Source organism: Cricetulus griseus, chromosome 4, assembly GCF_003668045.3.
Source record: "Cricetulus griseus strain 17A/GY chromosome 4, alternate assembly CriGri-PICRH-1.0, whole genome shotgun sequence".
NCBI lineage: Eukaryota > Metazoa > Chordata > Mammalia > Rodentia > Cricetidae > Cricetulus > Cricetulus griseus.
This window is the reverse complement of record NC_048597.1, coordinates 87,686,725-87,705,246: the sequence shown is the minus strand read 5'-3', so window position 1 is coordinate 87,705,246 and position 18,522 is coordinate 87,686,725. Positions and strand designations below refer to the sequence as shown.

The window sequence follows — 18,522 nt, the reverse complement described above, 5'->3', positions numbered from 1 at the left end:
GAGTCCAGGAGCATGATTAGAGACAGTAATGAGAAGAGAGTTAATAAGATAATTATATTGAGTATTAAATTATACTTTAAACAATAAAAATAATACAAAGAAGAATTGGGAAAATAAAATACAAAACTCGACTAATGATAGCAACCTACTATATAATTATTCTCTTCAGTAAGACCAAAACTTGAGCAACTGAATTGCAAACAGACTATTATTGCAACACCTGAAAGGTGAGAAATTAATTAAGTGTGTTTTAGTTTTCTAAAATCTAATGTCTCCATAGGTTAAATTCTTTGTTCAGTCCAAGGTTATTGTCATCATTTTAAAGTAAGGATAATTGGAAATATCTGATCCATTAATTGATATCTTCAGGTAAAGAAAAGATTATTTAATCTTTTTCTTATTATTGTACATTCATGAGTATGTGTGTGTAAACACATATGTACCAAAGCTCATATATGGAGGTCACAAGACATCATTGTAGATTGAGTATAAACGCCTTTCTCCCACAGAGCTATATACCATAATAACATATATCCTGATTCTTAGAACATTTGCTACATCAAACGTTTGGTTTTTGTTTTATTTACATTTAATTTAGAAATTAAATGTAATTGCATTATTTTTCTTTCTTTTCCTCAAAATGAAACCTCCTATAGTAGGCTTTAGCTAGAACTTCAAGAACAACACTGAGGAGATATAGAGAGAGTCTATATATCTTGTCTTTTTCCTGATTTTAGAGAAATAGCTTTGAGTTTCTCTCCATTTAGTTTGATGTTGGCTGTTGGCTTACATATAATGTCTTTATTATGTTCATGTTTGTTCAAGTTATTCCTGATCTCTCCAGGACCTTTACAATGAAGGGGTATGGAATTTGTCAAAGGCTTTTTCAACATTGAGTGAGATGATCGTGTGGTTTTTCTTCTTATGTTGGTTTATATGGTGGAATACATTGACAGATTTTCGAATGCTGAACTAACCCTGCATCCCAGGGATGAAGCCTACTTGATCATGGTTGATAATTTTTCTTATATGTTCTTAAATTCTGTTTGCCAGTATTTTATTTTATTTTATTTTTTCAACTTTTTTTTGACTTTGAAACAGATTTGTTTTACATGACAATCCCAGTTCCCTTCTCCTTCCCGTCCTTCCCTACTATCCACCCCCAAATAAAATTCTATTGATCACATATCCTTTCAGCTCCTCCAGAATGGTGAGGCAATCATATGGTATCATCAGAGCCTATTGTATCCTTGGGAATGGGGTGTAGGCCCACCCCCGTGTGTCTTTCTCAGGGAGTATTCCTCTGTATGGAATAGGCTCCCAAAGTTCACACCTATGCTAGGGTTAAGTACTGAATCTACAGGAAGTCCTGTAGATTTCCTCACAGAAACCCATGTTCCTGGGGTCTAGATCACTCCCATGCTGGTATTCCAGCTATCAGTCTGAGGAGCAAGAGTTCACTGATGTTCAGGTCAGCTCTTTTGTGGGTTTCACAAGCCTTGTCTGGACCACTTTGCTCTTCCCTCATCCTTCTCTGTGTCTGGGTTCCAGTTCAATTCAGTGATAAGTTGTGGGTGTCTGCTTCTACTTCCACCAGCCTCTGGATGAAGGCCATAGGATGGCATATAATTTGGTCATCAATCTCATTATCAGGGGAGTGCATTTAAGGTAGCCTCCCTTCTGTTGCTTAGATTGTTAGCTGGTGTCATTGTTGTAGATCTCCAGACATTTCCCTAGTGCCTGATTTCTCTGTAAACCAAAAATGTCTCCTCTATTATGGTATCTCCATTCTTATTACCATCAGTTCTACCCCTGACTCAAACTTTTTGATCACTCATGTCCTCTGCATCCCTCCTCTTCTCCCCTTCTCATTTTCCTAGCTCCCTGCCCCTTCTTCCCATGCTCCCAATTTGCTCAGGAGATCTTGACCCTTTCCCTTGCTCCATGGAAACATGTATGTCTCTCCTAGGGTCCTCCTTGTTTATTAGCTTCTCTGGCAATATGGAATGTAGGTTAGTATTCCTTTACTCTATGTCTAATATCCACATATGAGTGAGTACATACCATGTTTGTCTTTTTGAGATTGGCTTACCTCGCTCAGAATGGTTTCTTCTAGTTCCATCCATTTTCCTGCAAATTTCAAGATTCCATTGTTTTTTCCTGCTGAGTAGTACTGCATTGTGTAAATGGACCACATTTTCTCTATCCATTCTTTAGTTGAGGGGCATCTAGGCTGCTTCCACTTACTGGCTTTTACAAATAGTGTTGCTATGAACATTGTTGAACAGATGTCCTTGTTGTATGATGTGCTCTTTTGGGGGTATATTCCTAAGAGTGGAATTGATGGACCTTGTGGTAGAGTGATTCCCATTTACTTGAGGAGTTGCCATACTGATTTCCAAAGTGGCTGTACAAGTTGGCACTCCCACCAGCAGTGGAGAAGTGTTCCACTTTCTCCTATCCTATCCAGCATTAAGTGTCATTGGTGTTTTTTATTTTGGCCATTCTGACAGGAGTAAGATGTTATCTCAAAGTTGTTTTGACTTATATTTCCCTGATGGCTAAGGATGTTGAACATTTTCTTTCAATATCAGTGAGAATTGTGTTGGGAGTTTGATGGAGATTGCATTGAATCTGTAGATTGCTTTTGGCAAGATTGCCATTTTTACTATGTTGATCCTACCTGTCCAAGAGCATGGGAGATCTTTCCATTTTCTGGCATCTTCTTTAATTTTTTTCTTAAGAGACTCAAAATTCTTACAGTACAGGTCTTTCACTTTTTTGGTTAGTGTTACCCCAAGGTATTTTATGTTGTTTGTGGCAATTGTAAATGGTGATGTTACTCTCATTTCTTTCTCCACTAATGTGTCATCCATATATAGTAGGGTTACAGATTTTTGAGTTAATCTTGTATCCTGCCACTTTGCTGAAGGTGTTTATCAGCTGTAGGAGTTCCCTGGTAGAGTTTTTCTGGTCACTAATGTAGACTATCATATCATCTGCAAATAGTGAGAGTTTGACTTCTTTCTTTCTGATTTGTATTCCCTTGATCTCCTTTTGTTGTCTAATTGTTCTAGCTAGAACTTCAAGGACAATATTGAAGAAGTATGGAGTGGACAGAGAGCCTTGTCTTGTTCCTGATTTTAGATTAATTGGATTGAGGTTCTCTCCATTTAATTTGATGTTGGCTGTTGGCTTGCTGTATATTGCTTTTATTATGTTGAGGTATGTGCTTGTTTTCCCTGATTTCTCCAAGACCTTTGTCATTAAGGGGTGTTGGATTTTGTCAAAGGTTTGTTCAGCATCTAGTGAGATGATCATTTTTTTTTCTCAGTCTGTTTATATGGTGGGTTACATTGATGGATTTTTGTATGTTGAACCATCCTTGCTTCGCTGGGGTGAAGCCTACTTGATCATGATGGATGATTCCTCTGATATGTTCTTGGATTGTATTTGCCATTATTTAATTGAGAATTTTTGCATCTATGTTCATGAGGGATATTGGTCTGTAGTTCTCTTTCTTAGCTCTGTCTTTGTGTGGCTTAGGTATCAAGGTTATTGTAGCCTCATTAACAGATTTTGGCAATGTCCCTTCTGCTTCTATTGTTGGAACAACTTGAGCCGTTTTGGTATTAGCTCTTCTTTGAATTTTGGTAGAATTCTGCAGTGAATCCATCTGGCCCCGGGTTTTTATTGGTTGGGAGACTTTTGATGACTGCTTCTATTTCCTTAGAGATTATAGGTCTGTTTAAGTTGCTTATCTGTTCTTGATTCAATTTTGGTAAGTGATATCTGTCCAGAAAATTGTCCATTTCCTTTAAGTTTTCAAATTTTGTGGAATACAGGTTTTCAAAGTATGACCTGAAGATTCTCTGGATTTCCTCATTGTCCCCTGTTATGTATCCCCTTTTCATTTTTGATTTTGTTAATTTGCATGTTTTCTCTCTGCCTTTTAGTTAGATTGAATAATGGTTTGCTATCTTATTGATTTTCTTGAAGAACCAACTCTTTGTTATATTGATTCTTTGAATTGTTTTCTTTTATCTGACTTCATTGATTTCTGTTGTCAGTTTGATTATTTCCTGGCATCTGCACTCCAAGGTGTATTTTCTTCCATTTTTTTCCAGAGCTTTCAGCTGTGATGCCAAATCTCTGGTGTGGCTATTCTCTAGTTTCTTCATGTGAGCACTTAGAGCTATCAACTTTCCTCTTAGTACTGCTTTCAAAGTGTCCCATAACTTGGGTATGTTGTGTCAACATTTTCATTGAATTCTAGGAAGTCTTTAATTTCCTTCTTTATTTCTTCCTTGACCCAGGAATGGTGCGATTGCATATTATTCAATTTCCATGATTTGGTAGGATTTTGCACTTTGTTTTGTTTTTGATTACTAACTTTAAAGCATGATGGTCTGATAAGACACATGGGAATATTCCACTTTTTTGTACCTATTGAGGTTTGCTATGTTTCCAAGTATGTGGTTGATTTTTGAGAAGGTTCCATGTGATGCTGAAATGAATGTATATTTTTTGTGTTTGGATAGAAAGTTCTGTAGATGCTGTTAATCCCAATTGGGTCATAACTTCTTTAGTTCTTTTGTCTCTTTGTTAAGTTTCTGTTGGTGGTCCTGTCCAGTGGTAAGGGTGGGGTGTTGAGGTCTCTGACTATAACTGTGTAAGGTCTTATTTGTGATTTGAGTTTTAATAATGTTTCTTTTATGAATGTTGGTGCCTTTGTATTTGGGGTTTAGATGTTTATAATTGAGACTTCTTCTTGATGGATATTTCCTGTGATGAATATGAAATTACCTTCTTCATCTCTTCTCTTTTGATTGATTTTAGTTTGAAGTCTAACTTGTTAGATACTAGAATAGCTTCCCCAGCTTGTTTCTTGGGTTCATTTGATTGGAATATCTTATCCTCACCCTTTACTCTGAGGTAATGTCTGTCTTTGAATTCAAGGTGTGTTTCTTGTATTCAACAGAAGGATGGATTCTGTCTTTGTATCCACCTGTGTCTTTTTTAAATTTTTGCAAATTAAGGTTTTTATTTGGACCAATTACAACACTTATTTTTATATGTCACAATAACCCTACTATGCAAATGAAGCTCTGTGTTTGGAACAAACACATGAGTTATAAACTTTGTACCTGGTGTAGCTAGGCTCTCAAGGAAATGAAGGCCAATTTTTTTAAACAATCACAGCCATAACTTTTGTATATGTCACAGTAAGCCTACTATTCAAATTAAGGTTTTTGTTTGAACCATTACACCTGTGTCTTTTTATAAGCGAGATAAGACCATTAATATTGAGGGAAATTAAGGTCCATTGAGTGTTTATTCTTGTTTGTTTTTTATTTGTTGTTGGTACTGGTGTTATACGTGGATTTTCCCTGCCTTTTATTTTGTGTTTATGCAGAGTGGGATTATCTATTGCCTATGTTCATGTGACTGTAATTAATTTCCTTAGGTTGGAGTTTTCCTTCCAGTACTTTCTGTAGGGCTGGGTTAGTGGTTACATATTGTTTAAATCTGTTTTTGGGGAATATCTTGTTTTCTTCATTAATAGTGTTTGAAAGCTTTGCTGGGTATAGTAGTCTGGGCTGGCATCCATGTTCTCTCAGAGTTGGTAGAATCTCTATCTCGGTCCTCTGGCTTTCAGAGATTCCATAGAGAAGAATGGTGTAATTCTGATAGATTTCCCTTTATATGTTACTTGGACATTTTCCCTTACTTCTCTTAATATTTTTTCTTTATTCTGTACGTTTGGTATTTTAATTATTATGTGACGAGGGGACTTCTTTTTGATCCACTCTTTTTGATGCTTTGTAGGCTTTTAGTAATTTCATTGACATGTCTTTCTTAAGCAGGGAAAATTTTCTTCTATGATTTTGTTGAATATGTTTTCTGCACCTTCTAGTTGGGTTTGTCATCTTCTTCTATACCTATTATCCTGAGGTTGTATTTTCATGGTGTCCCATATTTCCAGGATATTTTGTGGTATGGATTTGTTGGACTTCAGATTTTCTCTGCTTGATGAGTTTATTTCCTCTAGTTTATCTTGAGTTTCTGAGATTCTGTCTTCCATCTCTTGTATTCTGTTGGTTATTCTTGCATCTGTGGTTCCTGATTGTTTACTCAGTTTGCCAGTATTTTACTGAGTATTTTTGCATCAAAGTTTATGAGTGATACAGGTCTGTAGTTCTCTTTCTTAGTAGTGTCTTAGTAGTGTGGCTTGGGTACCAAGGTAATGGTAGCCTTGTAAAGAGTTTGGCAATGAACCTTCTGCTTCTATTGTATGGAAAAATTTGAGGATTACTGGTATTATCTCTTGTTTGAATTTCTGGTAGATTTCTGCACTGAAGCCATCTGGCTCTGGGATTATTTTTGGCTGGGGGTTCTTTTGATGAGTGCTTCTATTTCATTAGGGGTTATAGTTTGATTTAAACTGCTTATCTGTTCTTGATTTAATTTTGGTAAGGGATATCTGTCCAGAAAATTGTCAATTTCCTTTAGCTTTAGAATTTTGTGGAGTACAGGTTTTCAAAGTATGACCTGATGATTCTCTGGATTTCTTCAGTGTCTGTTGATATGACCCCCTTGCTACATAATAATCAAAATAACAAACTTACAGAACAAACAAAGGATATTAAGAGAAGCAAAGGAAAAGGGCCAAGTAAAATATAAAGGCAGATCTATCTGAATTACACCAGACTTCTCAATTGAAACTTTGAAAGCAAGAATATCTTGGATAGATATTCTATAGACACTAAGGGAACATGGATGCCAGCTCAGACTACTATATCCAGCAAAGCTTTGGATCACTATCGATGGCAAAAACAAGATGTTCCATGACAAAACCACATTTAAGCAATAAATATCCACTAATACAGCCCTAAAGAAATTACTGGAAGGAAAACTCCAACACAACGAAGATAAATACAAAGAAGGTAAAGTTATACAATGGAAAAAGGAAATCATCTTCAACAAATGGTGTTGGTAAACTGGATTCTGGCATGTAGAAGATTGCAGATAGATCCATATCTATCAACATGCACAAAACTTAAATCCCAATGGATCAAAGACCTCAACATAAATTCAACCACACTGAACCTCCTAGAAGAGAATGTAGGTGGTACCCTTGAACAAATTGGTAAGTAGACTGCTTTCTGAACATAATATCAGTAGTACAAACATTGAGATTGACAATTAAAAAATGGGACCTCCTGAAACTGAGAAGGTTCTGTAAGGCAAAGGACATAGTCAGCAAGACACAATGCCAGCACACAGAATGGGAAAAGATATTCACCAACCCCACATCTGACAGAGAGCTGATCACTAAAACATACAATGAACTCAAGAAGCTAGCCTCCAAAACACAAAACAATGCAATTTAAAAGTGGAGTACAGAACTAAATAGAGCATTCTCAATGGAGGAATATAAAATGGCTGAAAGACACTTGTGAAAGTACTCAACATCTGTAGCTGTCAGGGAAATGCAGCTCAAACCACTCTGAGATACCATCTTACTCCTATCACAATGGCTAAAACCAATAACACCAATGACAGTCTATGATGGAGAGGATGTGGAGAAGGTGGAACACTCCTCCATTGCTGGTGGGAGTGCAAACTGGTAAGAACACTTTGGAAGTCAATATGGCAGTTTCTCTGGAAAATGGGAATCAGCCTATCTCAAGATCCAGGAACTCCTCTCCTGGGCATATACCCAAAGAATGTACATTCATACAATAAGGACATATGTTCAACTATGTTCGTAGCAGCATTATTTGTAATAGCCAGAACCTGGAAGCAACCTAGATGTCTCTCAACAGAATAATGGATAGAGAAAATGTGGTACATTTAAACAATGGAGTACTACTCAGCAGGAAAAAAATGGAATCTTGAAATTTACAGGTAAATGGATGGAAATAGAAGAAACAATCCAGAGTGAGGTAAACCAGTAACAAAAGATAAACATGGTTTTGTACTCACGCATGTATGATTTTTAGACATAGAACAAAGGTTTACAAGTCTACAATCCACAATGCCAGAGGAGCTAGGAAACAAGGAGGACCCCAAGAGAAGATTGCATAGCCCCAAGAAGAAAGGGAGGGGGTCACGAACACCTGAACAAAGTGGGAGCATGGGCATGGGTGGAGAGGATGGAAGCGGGAAGGTAAGAAGAGGAGGGGGAGGAGAACAATTGGATTGAGACAGGGGGGAGTAGAAGAGGGCAAGAAAGCATTTGCCTTGATAGAGGAAGACAGTACAGGTTGATAGAGGAAGACAGTACAGGTTGGAGAGAGGTCTGGCACAGGGGAAATGTTAGGGGATCTACAGGGATGACCCCAACTAATAATCCAAGCTGTGGTGGAGAAAATGCCATTGATTCCCTTCCCCAATAATGAGATTGGTTTCTATCTTGGTTACCATTACTAGAGCCTTCATCCTGTAGCTGTTCAAAGCAGAAATAGGCATCCAAGCTAAGCACTGAACCATACTACTGGAATTCATTTGTGGAGAGGGAGGTAGGATGGACAAAGGAGCCAAGAAGGTGCTGGAGTGACCTGCAGAAACAGTGGACCTGACATAGTGAGAGCATGGAGACCCTAGTTATAAAGCTTGAGGAAACAGCATTGGACCGAAACAAGCATTCTGAATGTGTGTGCCAGCTAGGAGGCCAAGACAGTCTATGAGACCTCTAACAGTGGAGCCAGTCTTCAACCCTAGAGCACAAATGGACTCTGGGAGCCCATTTCCTATTGAGAGATACTGTTGCAGCCCAGATACAGCAAGGAAGGCCTGGCCCCTTCCTCAAATGATGTGGCAGACTTTGAAGATCCCTGATGGAGGGCCTCACTGTCCCTGGAGAGAAATTGGAGGATGGGTTGGGAGGTTTGTCAGGAACATGGGAGGCTGGGAGGGTGAGGGAATGGTGGGATGGATGTATAAATATGAGTGTTAATTAAAGAATTTAAATAAAAAACAAACATGCAAAAATGAACTATATGAATGGCAAAGAATATTCTGAAGCTGGGATTACAACATATATAAAAGGCAAAACAGTAGTAATCAGTGTGAGGTTAAATATATGAAGTCCACCAATACCTGAGATCTTGGGCAGTTGAAGGCTGCTGGGGTAGAGGGAATCATATTTCTCCACTGTCTCTTGATAGCTTTGCCAAGGTACAGTAAATTTCCCTACACACACATGCACATTGGCATTTGCAAATGGAATTAATGATTATGAAAAGAGAAAAATCAATGCCAAGGGAAAATGATTATAGGGCAGTCATGCAAGTATTATAAGTAGCGTGACCACAACTTATTGTACAGACATTAGACACACAAATGTTGAATAAAAAATAAACACAAGTCTCTTAAAAATAAAATATTTTGGGATAACTCAATGAAACTTGTGTAAGTGTTATACAGTAAATAGTTTCAGCTATTGGTAAAGATGGAATGATCACCCTTGCTCATTGATCTATATAATTAATATGAAAAATGGGACCATCCCCCCAAAAGAAATAGACATATTGTATCCCCCATCACAATGCCAGCACAATTTTCCACTAAATTATAAAAAAATAACTTCATGTACAATATGAAAAAGAAATGTTTAGGATAGCTGAAACAATCCTGAACAATTAAAATGTTCTGAAATTAGCTATGAGAGTGAGAAGGGAATAAAAGGAAGGATGAAGAGTTCATGAGGAAGCAGATATTTTGAGTTTGGTGCAGATTGGAAGAAAGGACATATGACAGGATTTTAGTTGCGGGGGGGCGGGTGGTAGAGGAGGAAGGGAGGGAGAAAGGACCTGGGATGGTCATGTAATTCAATCTTGTTTGTAATTCGCATATATAAAAAATGAAAAGAATGCTAAAATGTGTTCTGAAAGTAACAACTTGCAAAATTTCAAGATTTACTATAAAATAATTGTCAAAAACATCATGGTATTGGTATTAAAAACAGACACATTGGTCAATGTAATTGAATTGAAGACCTAGACATAAATCAACCCACATATGAACACTTCATTTTTTATAAATAATCCAGAAATACACACTGGAACAAGTGGTGCTGGTCTACTTGGATGGCCATATGTAGAAGAATACAAATAGACTAATTTGTACAAAGATATTAATTATCCTGTATAAAACCCAAATTCAAATGGATGAATGACCTCAATATAAGAAGAGATATACTGAATCTCAGAGAGAAGAAAGTGGAGAGTAGAATTGAACTCATTTTCACAGTAAATGACCTTATTAGATTTCACAAAGAACATCAATTAATAAGTGGTTCCACATGAGGCAAAAGTAGTTCTGTACAAGTACACCAGAATCTGTGCCAAGTGACAGCCTATTTAGTGGGAAAATGTTTTTTAAGAATTATAATCTGATAGATGACTAATATATAAAATGTGTAAAGAACTCAAAAGAAAAGTTAACATCAAGAAAACAAATAAGACAAAATGGCATTTTCAAAAATTGTTCAACATCTTTAGTCATCAGAAAATGCAAATCAAAACTACATTGAGATTTCATCTTACACCAGTCAGAATGGCCAAGTCAGTAAAACAAAGGGCAGTACTTAATTAATGGCAAACATATGAGGAAAGGGGAACATTTTTCCATTGATGGTGGGAGTTCAAACATGTACAGACACTATGGAAATCATGGTGTCTTTTTCTCTGGGGGCTGGGAATAGATACACCACATGATGCAGCTACACAACTCTTTGGTTGTATCAAAAGGACTCTATACCCTATTAAAGAGAAGCTTAACCATGTTCACAGATATAGAAATTGAATTCAGATATAGCCCCTGCTAACACTGTCAAGACTCCCGCAAGAAGACCAATCTACACCTAAGTAACAAAGGTGCAGAGCACCTCAGTTAGTCTTATGAAAGCTCTCTGGTTGGTGGTTCAGTCTCTTTGAGACCTTATTATCTCAGGTTAGTTGGTTCTGGGGGTTTTATTTTGGTAATCTTGACACCAGTGTCCCTACAATCTTTCCTAACCCTCTTCATAACAGACTCCCTAAGATCTGCCTAATACTTGGCCGTTGAGCTCCGAATCCATTTCCATCATTTGCTGGGTAAAGCCTCTCTAGTGACTCTTGTACCTGGTATCAATTTCTCTGCATCTGTGGGTTGTAGCATGGTTCTCACTTGCTTTATGGCTAATTCATTTTTTTTGTGGATGAGGAAAAGTAGCCATGTCATAATGGCCCTTTATTTATCTTTTTTCTCCAATTTTTACTGAAATTAGAAACAAGAGTGTTTTACATGTCAATCCCAGTTCCCTCTCCCTCCCCTCCTACCCTGCCAGTCTACAAACACCCTACATATCCCATACCCTTTCTGCTCCATACAAAGTTGTGAATAGTTTCAAGGTCTGTAAAGAACTGTGATGGAATTTTGTTAAGAATTTCAGTTAATCTGTAGACATTTTTTTGGTAAGATGGACATTTTACTATATTAATCCTGCCAATCTGTGAGCATGGGAGATCTTTCCATCTCCTCATATCTTCTCTGATTTCTTTCTTAAAAGACTTGAATTAACTTATTTCAGGTCTTTCACTTATTTGACTAGAGTTACCCCAAGATAACTTATATTATTTGCAGCTATTGTATATGCTATTCTTTTCCTGATTTCTTTCAAACCTGTTTATCATTGTATATAAGAGGGCTATTAATTTCATGAACTAATTTTATATCCAACCACTTTGCTGAACTTGTGTATCAGTTGTTGGTGTTCCCTGGTAGAATTTTGTGGCCCCTCATATGTACTATAATATCATCAATTAATGATGCATTGAATTCTTCATTTCCAATTTGTATCCCCTGATATCATTTAGTTGTCTTGGTGATGTAGCTAGAACTTCAAGAACTGTATTGAACAGATATGGAGAGAGTGGACAGTTTTGTTTTGTCCCTGATATTTGTGGAATTGCTTTCAGCTGCTGTTTAATTTAAAGTTGAATACCAACTTGCTATATATAGACTTTTTTGGTTTTTCAAGAAGGGATGCTTTGTGTAGCTTTGGAGCCTATCCTGGCACTTGCTCTGGAGACCAGGCTGCCTTTGAACTCACAGAGATCCACCTGTCTCTGCCTCGTGAATGCTGGGATTAAAGGTATGCACCACCAAAGCCCGGCATATATTGACTTTATTATGTTTAGGTCTGTTCCTTTTATCCCTGATCTCTTCAAGACTTTTTATAATCAAAGACTGCTGGATTTTGTCAAAGGCTTTCTCAGCATATGATGAGATAATCACTTTTTTTCTTTCTGTTTTTGTTAATATGGTGGATTACAATGTCAGAATTTTTTAATGTGGAACCATCGCTGATTCTCTGATGAAACATACTTGATGATGGTGCTGATCTCCTTGTTGTGTTCTTAGATTCACTTTGCAAGTATTTTATTGCTTCAATGTGCATAAGTGAAAATGGTCTCTAATTCTGGTTCTTTTTGAGTCTTTGTGCATTTTGGGTGTCAGGGTGACTGTGGACTCATAGATGAATTTGGCAATGTTTGCTCTGTTTCCATTTTGTAGAATAAACTGAGCCATATTGGTATTAGCTCTTCTTTGAAGGTCTAGTGGCCTTTGGCTCTTTTAATAACAGCTTGTATATCCTTGGGTGTTATAGGTCTATTTAAATTGTTTACCTGATCTTGATTGAAATTTAGTAAGTGATATCTATTGATAAAATTGTCCCTATCTTTTAGATTTTCCAATTTAGTTGAGTAAAGTTTTTGAAGTATGACCTAATGATTGTTTGAGTTTCCTCAGTGTCTGTTGTTATTTCCTTCTTTTGGTTTCAGATTTTATTAATTTAGATATTCTCTCTTTGCCTTTTGGTTATTTTGCATAAGGGCTTCTCTTTTTTGTTGATTTTCTCAAAGAACTAACTCTTTGTTTCCTTGATTCTTTGTATTGTTCTCTTGGTCTCTATTTTATTGAATTCAGCCCTCAGCTTGATTATTTTATAACATTTTCTCCTCTTAGGTGTGCATGCTTCTTTATATTTAATATCTTTCAAGTGTGCCTTTACGTCTCTGGGATGAAGATTCTCTAATTTTCTATTACAGGCTCTTAGTGCTATGAATTTTCCATTTAGCACCACTTTTTGTCCCATAAGCTATCCCATGTTTTGTGTTCATCTTCATTGTACTCTAGGAAAACTTCATTTTCTTTCTTATTTCTTCTTTGACCCATTTGTCAATCAGTTGAGAATGATTCAGTCTTCATGAGTTTGTAGGCTTTCTGTTGTTTCAATTATTGTTGCAATCCAACTGTAACCAATGGTGTTCTAATAGGACACAGTGGGTTATTTCTAATATTTTTTATCTTTGGATTCCTTCTTCGTGAAGGTTGCATGAGATGTTGAGAAGATGGTATATCATTTTGTTTGGGTGAACAGTTCTGTAGATGTCTGTTAGATCCATTTGAGTCATAAGACCTATTAATTCCATTATTTTTCTGCTTAGTTTCTCTCTGGGTGCCCTATCCATTCCTGAGGGTGGGTTGTTGATGTTTCCCAATATTAATGTGTGGGGTTTGATGTGTGGTTTAAGTTTTAGTGATGTTTCTTTCATAAATGTCTGTGTCTTGCTTTGGGGGCATAGATGTTCAGAACTGAAATGTCATCCTAGTGGGTATTTCCTTTCTTCATCTCTTTTCAATGACTTAGGTTTGAAGCCTATTCTGTTAGATATTAGAATAGCTACTTCAGCTTCCTTGTTGCGTCCATTTGACTGGAAAAACTTTCTCCAAACATTTACTCTGAGGTAATGTCTATCTTTGATGCTGAGGTGAGTTTCCTGTCTGAAGCATAAGGATAGATAGTGTTCTCATATCCATTTTGTTAGCCTATGTTTTTTTAATTAAGGAATTGAATCCATTGATATAAAGAGATATTAATGTCCAGTGATTATTAATATTTGTTACTATGGTACTGGTGGTAGTAGTAGGAGTGTGTGTGTGTGTGTGTGTGTGTGTGTGTGTGTGTGTGTGTGTGTGTGTCTGTCTGTCTGTCTGTCTGTCTGTCTGTCTGTCTGTCTGTGTGTCTGTCTGTCTGTCCCTTTGGATTTCGCTGGAGAAAGGTTATGTATTCTCTGTATTTTAATGTGTGTGGTTAAGTTTGTTAGGTTACTGTTTTCCTTCTAGTACCTTTTCTTGGCTGGAATTGTGAATAGATATTACTTAAATTTGAAATTGCCATGAGTTATCTTGGTTTCTCCATATGAGGTGATTGAAAATTTTGCTGGGGATATTAGTCTGGACTAGCATCTGTAGTCTCTTAGTCTCTGCAAGAATTTGTCTGTGATCTTCTGTTTTTTGTGTCTCCACTGTGAAGTTAGGTTTCATTTTTTTCTCAATATATATATATATATATATATATATATATATATATATATATATATGTTTGTTAGGGAACAATCTTGTTTCACATGTAAGTCCCTTCTCCCTCTCCCTCCCCCTCCCCTCACTGCCAACCCTCCTCCCCCACTCCTAACCTACCCCCCACCCCATCCACCCAAAACTCCCCAGGCAGGGTAGGGCCCTCAACAGAGTCTCTGCAAAGTCCACCAAATCCACCAAACCCTAAACCTTCCCCATGTGTCCAGGGCCAGAGTGTATCGCTTCATGTGGGATGGGTTCTCAGAGTCCCTTCTTATACCAGAGCAAAATACTAATCCACTACCAGAGGCTCCCTGGAGGGCAGAGGCCTCCTTATTGACATCCACGTTCAGGGATCTGGATCAGTCTTGTACTGGCCTCCCACCAGCATCTGGGGTCCATGTGCTCTCCCTTGTTCGGGCTAATTGTTTCTGTGGGTTTCTCCAACCTTGTACAGGCCCCTTCACTCTTCATTCCTCCCTCTCTTCAACTAAATTCCAGATTTCAGCTCAGTGTATATCTGTGGATGTCTGTCCCTGTTTCCATCAGCCACTGGATGAGGGCACTACGATGGCATAAAGAGTAGTCATCAACCTCATTTTAGGGGAAGGACTATTAGGTTATCCTCTCCATCCTTGCCTGGATTGTTAGATCATGTCAACCTTGAAGATATCCCTAGTTCCAAATCTCTTCTCAGACCTATAGTGGTTCCCGCTAATATGGTATCTGTCATCCTGCTCACTCTCCTCTATTCTTCCCCCAACTCAATATTTCTGCTCCTCCATTTCCTCTCTTCTACTACTCTTCTTCTGCTCTTATTGTGGCAGCTCCCTCTCTACTACCCTCATGCTCAAATTAGCTCAGGATTTCATGCCTTTTCCTGTTCCTGGTGTCCATTTATATCTTAGAGTCATTCATGTTTCCTAGTTTCTTTGGTGAAGAGGATTATAGGCTAGTAATCCTTTGCTCTATGTCTAAAATTCATATGTGAGTGAGTAAATACCATGTTGTCTTTTCGTGACTGGGTTACATCACTCAGGATGGTTTCTTCTAGTTCCATCCATTTGCCTGCAAATTTTAAGATTCCATTGCTTCTTTTCTGCTGGGTAGTACTCCATTATATAAATGTACCACATTTTCTCATTCCATTCTTCAGTTGAGAGGCATCTAGGTTGCTTCCAGATTCTGGCTATTACAAAAAATGCTGCTATGAACATCTTTGAACATATGTCCCTATTGTATGAACATGCTGGACAATTGGATTTGGACATGCAGAAGATTGCAGATAGATCCATCCCTGTCACCATGCACAAAACTTAAGTGCCAGTGGATCAAAGATCTCACCATAAATCCATCCACATTGAATCTTCTATTAGAGAAAGTGGGAATTACCCTTGAACAAATTGGCACAGGAGACTGCATCCTGAACATTACGCCAGCATCACAGACATTAAGGTCTGCAATTAATCAATGGGACCTCCTGAAACTGAGAAGCTTCTGCAAGGCAAAGGACATTCAGTAAGACAAAATGACCAACCACAGAATGGGAAAAGTTCTTCACTGATCCCACATCTGACAGAGGCCTGATTTCCAAAATATATAAGGAGCTCAAGAAGCTAGCCACCAAAACACCAAACAATGAAATTAAAAAGTGGGGTGCAGAAATAAATAGAGAATTCTCAATAGGTGAATCTGAAATGGATGAAAGACACTTAAGAAAATGCTCAAAATCCAAGGTTTAATTTTATGGACCTGCCTTTATATGTTACTTGGACTTTATCATTGGAAGCTTTTAGTAGTGGTTCCTTGTTCCATACGTTTAGTGTTTTAGTTATTATGTGAAACAGAGCCTTCTTATCTGATCTAATATATTTGGTGTTCTGTTGACCCCCTGGTGGTTATTTTGGCCTTTCTTATAGTGTGGGGACTGTAGACTTCTGTGTGTCCAAGTAGACAGTTGACAGTCTGATGGTTATTTTGGCCTTTGTTGTAGTTGGGGCTCTGTAGAGTTCTGAGTGGTTTGTCCTTCACCTAAGTAGGTGGAGTCTGACCAAGTTGGTTTGGATTAACTTTAGAACTCTTTAAAGGATAACTGGACAGTTTTACATCATCTGAAGAAGTTGATTACTATTTGAATTTCATTTGTCCAGAAAACAGTTATAATCTTGCCATTACACAGAATGTCCTGATGTGGACATTGCAGATATTAAAAGAGGGATTTCTAAATAGTTGGTTTCCTTGGCACTATAGTAAAGCAGAATGTGCCAGGCTGCACACAACATCAGTGAAAGATTGAATATGGAATGAGTAAATATTGTAAAGGCTGAAATGTTGGTTCATTTCTCCCATAGATCAGCAGGAGTGTATCCCTTGTCCAATTCAACAGTACCCAAACCCTGAGAGAAACAACTGCCTTCAAAAGTCAATGACATTCCTATCTTTGGAAGATTCTCTGGGCTTGGCTCTGGTCTGTGCAGCTCTCTGCTTCTCTGTCAGCACAGCTGTAGTTTTGGGGATCTTCCTCAAACATCAAGACTCGCCCATCGTTAAGGCCAATAACCAGACACTCAGCTTCATCCTGCTCATCTCCCTCCTCCTCTGCTTCATGTGTACCTTTCTCTTCATTGGCCAGCCAAGCACAGCCTCCTGCATATTACAACAAATTACATTTGCACTCGTGTTCACTCTGGTTCTTTCCACTGTTTTGGCCAAAACTATAACTGTAGTTCTGGCCTTTAGAGCTGTAAAACTAGGAAGAACAATGAGAAGACTGTTTGTCTCGGGCATCTATAACTCTGTCATCCCCATCTGTTTCCTGATGCAGCTTATTCTCCTGGGAGTCTGGATGGGAACCTCACCTCCCTATATTCAAGCAGATGCACATTCTGAACATAGTTACATCATCATTTTGTGCAACAAGGGCTCAGTCACTGCTTTCTACTGTGTGCTGGCATACTTGGGGATCCTGGCCCTAGGAAGCTTCACTGTGGCTTTCCTGGCTAGGAACCTGCCTGACACATTCAATGAATCCAAGTTCCTGACATTCAGCATGCTGGTGTTCTGCAGTGTCTGGGTCACCTTCCTCCCAGTCTACCACAGCACCAAAAACAAGGCCATGGTGGCTGTAGAGGTCTTCTCCATCTTGGCATCCAGTGCAGGACTGCTAGGGTGCATCTTTATCCCAAAGTGCTACATTATTCTCCTAAGACCTGACAAGAACTCTTTGAAATGCTTCAAAAATAAAACAAAATATATACAAAACAGATTATTTTCATGAATTAACTAACTATCTCTCATAAAATCCATTAGTAAAGTAAAATTAGTTACCTATTTTATAGCAAGTTTTTTTTGAAATGTATATTTAAAAAAATAAAAGATTCCCCCACTTTGTGTCATATACAGTCTACCTCAGATGTAAATAATTGTTGAAAACACCTTCTAGTAAGTTATGCATGTTACATATTAACCTGTAGCCCATTTAAATATTCCAATTCAATTACATGACAGTAGCTGAAATAAGTAATACATAAACTAAATGTTTTTAATTTTAGTCTTTTAATTTTTTGGAGTAAACATAGCTTTGTGTGGTAATTTAGATACTTCCATAGAGCAAGCAAAGAACTTTCCCTCTGCTGAAGGATCTTGCAAACACATCCAAACTCCAGAAATCAGGTGAAGAATTCTTAAAAAACTAAAGATAAATCTTACTGTTCCTTGACATGTGCACAAAGGAATTGACATCTTACTCCTGAGATACTTGCTTGGCCATTCTCATTGCTTTACTTTAATAATATATAGGATATGGAAACACCCAAATGTCCTTCAGTGGATAAATGGATAATGAAAATGTTGTACACATAAATGGGTAGAGATAGAAAAATATATGTTGAGTTAGGTAACCCAGACCCAGAAAGACAAATGACACATATTCTCTCTATTCTGAGGCATCTAGTTACAATCTTTAGATGTGAGGATTCACCCTGAGATAAGTGTAGAAACCATGAGAGGGTAGGGAAGCAATGGAGGGTAGAATATCAAGGTAGAAGTGATTTGATTTGGGAAATGGGTAAAAGGGAGTACTCAAATTGTGAATAATGTAGTGATTCATCA

At 37.7% G+C, this 18,522-nt stretch overlaps 1 protein-coding gene across 1 annotated transcript in view; it reads left to right on the top strand.

Annotated features, from left to right (window-relative positions):
* The window catches only part of LOC113835672 (vomeronasal type-2 receptor 116-like), a 46,722-nt gene extending 29,033 nt beyond the window's left edge, over window positions 1-17,689 (top strand). The window contains exon 7 of the mRNA XM_035444159.1: window positions 16,764-17,689. Coding sequence (XP_035300050.1) covers window positions 16,764-17,689 — 926 coding nt within the window. The remainder of the gene's footprint in view (window positions 1-16,763) is intronic.
* Window positions 17,690-18,522: the final 833 nt, after the last annotated feature.